General features: G+C 48.7%; 1 protein-coding gene across 3 annotated transcripts in view; it reads right to left on the bottom strand.

Annotated features, from left to right (window-relative positions):
* Positions 1-1682: 1682 nt before the first annotated feature.
* The window catches only part of USP24 (ubiquitin specific peptidase 24), a 135956-nt gene continuing 131206 nt past the window's right edge, over positions 1683-6432 (bottom strand). For all 3 annotated transcript variants that reach the window (XM_025871721.2, XM_073896683.1, XM_073896684.1), the window contains exon 68: positions 1683-4466. In XM_025871721.2, coding sequence (XP_025727506.2) covers positions 4404-4466 — 63 coding nt within the window. In that variant the 3' untranslated portion in view covers positions 1683-4403. The remainder of the gene's footprint in view (positions 4467-6432) is intronic.

The raw sequence follows: 6432 nt of genomic DNA, 5'->3' as shown, positions 1-6432 counted from the left end.
TCACCCAGCCCTTGCACCCACCCTGCACAGGACACACCGCTGCCTGCCCTTCGGGGAGGAAGAAACTGGGAACCTGAGAGGGGGTGCCTGCCAAGCTTGCAGGGCCAGGGCGGGAGGTGGGGCCCACACATATAACCTGGATTTGGCTCTAGCACCAAGCCTCTTGTGACAGCACAGGTGGGGACCCCCCTTTATAGGTAAACTTCTGAGGCTCAGAGGGGGTGCACAGGCCTGAGGCAGCATGGTGAGCCAGGACGGGGCACTGGGTGAACGGTGCTGGCAGGTTCTCTCTGATGGGGGTGGGGAGGCTCTCTGGGCTGGAGGGGGAGGGCAACTCTCCTCCCCTCTTTGAGCTCCCTGACCCCCACCCAAGCAAACAAAAATAAGCATTTATCTATTTGGTTTGTAAACAGCCCTCTCTACTGCCTGCTTTCCTAGACTTCTGTTTTGCTTTTGTAACTTGAAAGATAATTGTTCCAGGTTTTGTAACATTTTTATTATATGGTGACTTTTTAAAATAAAAACAACTTTGTCACAACCCTTGCCTGAGTTTGACTGTCTAGGATGATGCCTTGTTTGTACCAGGCGCTTATGTCTGGCTTAGGGTACAATCTGCCTTCCCTGAGCCCCTAGGCGGCTGGGCCGCCCCTGTGGTAACTGGTGCCCCTGTGGCACTCGACGCTCTCTCCTCCATGTCCACTGCCAAGCTCTGGTTCCCTGTCTTTTTCATTCTCTTCTCCTACGGCACAGAGTCAGTATTTATGGAATAAGGTAAGTTATACGACTGCCCAGTGCTTCTGTAATGAGTCAGCCCTATATCCATGATCACTTTTCATGATTGGAAATTATGAACAGTCTCAGGCTAGTTTGCGAAGTGTAATTATCCCATTCAATATGGGACCGCCCGGCCTCTCTGGGGTTGGTGAGTGTAGCTGTCTTAAGCAAGGCCTACCTCTAAGCAGCCCACATCATAAATGATAAGGGAATCTGCCTGCAAAGCAAAAATCCCCCCAAATTCTATTTTCTGACAATTTAGCATCATGGAAAGCATTCAAGAACTGCCCGAAGCTAACAGCCTGAATGCCATGGGCACCTTGGTGGGCTATGCGGTGCTGGACATGCCCTTTCCCCAAGGGGGCGCGGAATCAGGTGTCGGTTCATTGGACAGCCATACCCTGACCGCTCCAGGCTCGAGAGAGGCCAACGCCCTGGGTTTTGCTTATGTTGGCAGGTGGTCACTGCGAGTGGGACAGGAACTGGTGTGGGCCACAGGAGGAAGGTTTGGGGCAGCAAACATGGAGCCACATGCGCACACACAGGACATCAGGAGTGAGACTGAGACCTATGGTCTCACAAGAAGCCCAGCTTGCCCAGGGACGTGATTTCTACTGGGATCACTTGGGAGACCTCAGGACTACGGGGGAGATGTCTGTAGGCCATCAGCCTGAGTCTGGCATCCTTATCCAAGCTCGGCAAACAAATCCTAAAATGGTCGGACTATACAGAGGAAAGAACCGCAAAAGGCTTACAAGAGCCATCACTCCTCATTATTAAAGAGGGGTCTGATTCACCTCATCAGCGCCAAGTTCAGAAAGCAACCCCAGAGCTATCTCACACCGGGCCATGGGCCCGGGGCGCCCCCCCCCACACCAAGCAGAAGAAGGTCGGCCAGACTCCAACTCTACATTTTTGAAAAATTTATTTTATACCCTTAGAAGCTAAGAACTCTGCCACTCATGAACCAAATTTAGGATTAAGATTCTCCCCTAGTTTATCTACTTCCTTTTGAAATTTTATAAACAAGATTTTGTATACAAGAGGTAGCAGAGGAAAATTCCAGTCTGCTTGTTCCAAGCTCAAAAGGTAACTGCACACATCTCAAATGTTAGCGGGGGGGTGGGGGGTGGGGTGGGGCAAGACAGGGGAAGTCCGAGGACACGATGCTCTGGGTCCTACCATTTCTTCTAGTTGCCAGTGACCGTGTGAGTACTCCAGGAGAAGTCATGGGCAAGATACCCGCTGGGCTGCTCGTTTGTTTTCCTTCCCAGATGGCTCCAAGGGGCAGGCGTGGCACCCTACGGTTGGCCTCGCGAAGGGAGTGTCTTGAGAACACACAGCATTGAGTTAGTTGTGCAATTCCTACTCGATGTGCAGACCATTTTGAAAGGTTTATAAAAACATCTTCATCCAAAAAATCGGCAGTAAAAATGACAACTCTTCCAAGGTAAGCCTGTCATAATTGTCACTTTGTTGTACATTTAAAAAAAAGTCCTCAGCAGGTTTGTTGTAGACTGCAGCCGCTGGAAATCAAGTGGTTCCTGGCAAAGAGGAAGTGATGGTCATTGCAGCAACAACACAAACAAACTTAACCAGAGCGTATGATACACAACAGTGACGGGTGATCCTGATGGAGCCTTACAGTGAGGACAGCAGGTGCTGGGGGTGGTGGGAGGCTTTGTTTCCATAGGAAATAAGGACTAGAAGTGGCAATTTCACTCCTGAATTTGGGCTCCTGAGAGTGCAGTTGCCAGTGATGATATCCCAACACAGATCATCACTGGCATTTCAAGGTCATGTCCTACACAATCGTTTTGTGAGGATGGGGGTGGAGAGCAGGCTGTGGTGGGGGCGGTTAGGAAAACAGTAGGACATGGGAGTATTTATGAACTCAAAATCAATTTTAAAACATCACATTTGAAATTCCAAGAACAGCAGAACCATGTAAAATTTGCCAACTCCTTTGACCAATTCGCTGAGGGGGCAGTTCTGCTCTTAAATGTAGCCCCGTCTGCACAGTGTCCTTGACAATGGCCATTGCTAGGCTGTGGGGGCTGTAGACATGCATACAAACTGTGGTCCGGCTGCACAGTCACTTCAACGTTTAGTAGCGAAGGGGCTGGGGGCTGGAGTGCACAGCAGTGAAAGGTGCCTGTCGTATGTCCACACAATGCGAAAGCCACCAAAAAGGCACTTTGGGGCTGGCCACGCCTCTCTGACTTGGCAAATCTAACCAACAGGGGCAACCTGGCACTTCCTAAGCTTCCCTACGTGCACGGGGAGTTGGAAACAAGGAAGAACACATAACTAAAGGCAAAATGGGGTTGAAAATGTGTGTAGAAACTCAAAATACAAAATGTACAAAATATATGAAATACGTTGGCATATCCCCTTCTCCCCTCTGGAGAAAGGGAAGCTGGTTATTTAATCTGAAATGAGTGGATGGTGGTATACTTGGGAAATACCAACAAAATGGACAGTTGTTCAATTACTTTCTGGTTATTTCTGGGAAAATAAATCTTGTCTCTTTTCAGTGTTCATTAGTCATGTTGAAGAGAAACAGTCTCAAGTTCCTTCTCCGCATTAAAATTACAACTCACAGAGCAGTGCTTCTCAACTCAAATATTTAACTTCATTTACAACCAGTACCAAGGGTTTTAGTAATTATATTTTAAGCAAAAGCAAATGATTGCAGATCACATGATTTAAGACTACAGTTTATTCAATATGTCTCCAAGCATTAGAAAGATGATTTTTTGAAGTCAAACTCAATAAAATTATAATTTAAAGTGCTTTTTATTTTGCTGTTTTCAAAATTTGGGGAAAAATTCCGTAACTTCTTTAGTGATTGATGTCAAAGAATGCACCTTGTACTTCTGGGGGACTTTTTTTTTTTTTTTATTGCTCTTTTCAACCTCAATTATATCAGAAAAATACCTTAAAGAGCATAATAAATTTCCCAATTTTTGATCCTGGTAACATTTCATCAAGATCCAATTTTATGCCCAGGGCTCTCATCCTGACCTGTCTGAAATTTCTATACAAATAGGGAGACATATTAAATACAAAGGTCTGTGTAAACGGAGTTCTTTAACTACTATTTTACAATGAAAAGGAATTTTATCACCTATCTTTACATCATTTTAAATTGGATATTCCTATTCAATGTTACTGCAAGATTAAAAATTTGCCCCCCACATATCTAAAGGCAGCTTGCTTTTTTTTTTTTTTTAAATATAAAAACCAAAGGGATTTCTTTTGTAGCATCATAGGGAAAGCAACGGCTTTACCCCGTTCACTCTTGTATGTTCGTAACAAAAAAAGTCTGCCACCGGCTTTATTTCCTAGGATCTCCACAGAAACGTGAATCCCCGTGCGGACTGTGCCCCAGGATGGCTGATCCGGGGGCAGGAATTCTCCCACTGCCAAACAGCTCCTGAACCTTCTCCAGGGGCCAACAGTGCCTTCTTTAAAAACACACACTCCTCTGGGATCACAGCAGGCCCCCCTAGTCCAAGCTTCGGGCTCTTCTAAAGGGCTCAAGGGTGAGAATCTGATTTCCAAACAGCGCTGAGCACCCGGGAACTGAGCTGACTCCTCACTGCGCGCTTGGTGTGCCTGCTCCTCTAAGGATCCACGTCGTCCAGGTCACTTCTCAACTCGCCTATCATCATGGGGGACTCTGAACCCTTTGAAAAGAGAAGGAAGTTCACTTCATGCATGGTAAAGTTAGAGAAAAGTTTCTCTGCGTCCACTGACTTGTGTTCGGTAAACGAGTGCATTGAACAAGTGAAAGTTTATCAAAGGATAATAAAACAGAAATGTAACACCTTATATTTGACGATTCCCGATTATGCACAACTCTCATTTCCATGTTTTCCCAGTCACTGAAGGCACCCAGCGACCTGCCTCAGGTCACCAGGCTACTAGGCTACAGTGCTGCAGTGCTTGTGAGAACTCAGGGGGAGCATTGTGATGGGGTGGATGTGCGCCGGGCACTGCGCCACTCTGCCGGAGACGGCTCTGGGTCACTCCTGGATTCTGCTTCTGTCACCAGCTGTGTGGCCTTTGGTTTGCACACTAACAAAGTTCTGAATGCCTGCCGTGTGTCCTGGGGCTGATCTAGCTGGCAGTGGGGGTGGGGAAGGAACAAGGAGTCTCTGCAAAGTGACACATAAAGCCCAGTGGGAGATAGACCCGGGGGTGGGGGTGGGGGAGGCCCAAGGTGGAAGGAAAAAAAGGGCATTTGTTAAACTATAAGAAGGCCACTGGTATCCAGAAGTCAGAAAATGAAGGGGCGGAGGTAGGCAGGGGCCACATCAAGCAGGACTGTGCTGAAGATTCTGGCCTTTACCCTGACAGCAATGGAGAGCCATCGAGGGTTTAAGCAGACGAAGCAGAGGGAAGCAAGAGCAAGGCAGGGAGTTCTCACAAAGCCCCAAGACACTAAGGTGCTTAGGCCAATGTAACAGATGCATGGGAGAGATTTAAATGGTCAACCTGGCAGGACCGGTGAGTGGACTGCAGCGTGTCCGGGGCACAGGGTGCTGTTTGTGATAAGGACACGGAGGGAGGCCAGCTCCGGTGGGGGCGGGCGGAGGCATGGGGCATGGCGGGTGTGAGGTGTCTCTGAGGAAGAGAGCTGTCCTGTGTGGCACCTGCAAGAATCAAGGTGGTGGAGATGGAGAAAGAACAGCTGGAGGGGTTGGAGGAAAGCTGGGAGAGCAGGGTGCCATGGAAGCCCCGGGAGAGAGTGTTTCCAGAAGGGAGGAGTGGCCACCAGGGTCAGATGCTGTGCAGCGCTCCACCACGATGAGGCCTGAGAAGTGTAGGCTACTTGTCACCCGACCGCTGAGCCAGCCACAGGGCGGGGAGCCAGCCTGGAAGAGGTCGAAGGAAGAGGGAGAGAGAAGAAACTGCAAGTCTGGACCATTCTTTGGAGAAGTCTGGCTGTGGAGAAGGGGAAAGAAGGCAGGGGATAAAAGGGAAGAAGAATTTCTTTAAAAGGATAAGGGAGAGCGGAGTGTGTCGCAACACTGCAGGAAGGGATGTGTGGAGAGGGAGTGGTCGGGGGGTGTGCACACGTGTGCACACACACTGGCACGGGCTGAGTCTGGCGGCCGCAGGAGCTTCTGTCCGACAGCCATTATGTTCTCTGCAAATAAAGTAGGCGAGGAGGTAAGCTGCTGAGCACCATCCCGGGTTAAACTGCATCACATTGCTGAGCTTCCACGTCCCTTCTGGAAAGTCGGGGTTAACAGGGACCTCACAGGGTGGTTATGAGGATCTGAAAGGTTAAAACAAATAGCACAGACAACATCAACAAGATTCATTTAACCAGGCCTCTGTGCCAAGCACTGTGGTGGAACTCCAGAGACCACCCTCTCGGCACACACCATTACCGGTACGCCTGCTTCACCAGTGAGCGTTCCATACATATACTTCATTCCTTTGCCCACTAGACTGAGCAGTACTGAAAATGTTCATTTTATTTTTTTTTAATAAGCTTAAAGGTATTGACTCCCCTGACAAGTGGGTTATTTCAATGGCCCTTCAAGGGTCTGTTTCCAGGAAGGCTGGAGAGACAAAGGTGGAGGGGGTGATTTGTGGCAACCCGGCAGAATGAAGAGAACCCGCTGGGAGGAACGCCGCTGC

Source organism: Callorhinus ursinus, unplaced genomic scaffold (genome assembly GCF_003265705.2).
Source record: "Callorhinus ursinus isolate GAN/ISIS: 27379988/994484 unplaced genomic scaffold, GSC_fseal_2.0 scaffold9, whole genome shotgun sequence".
Lineage (NCBI taxonomy): Eukaryota > Metazoa > Chordata > Mammalia > Carnivora > Otariidae > Callorhinus > Callorhinus ursinus.
Note: the sequence above shows the minus strand (reverse complement) of the source record. Positions and strands in the feature narration are given on the sequence as shown.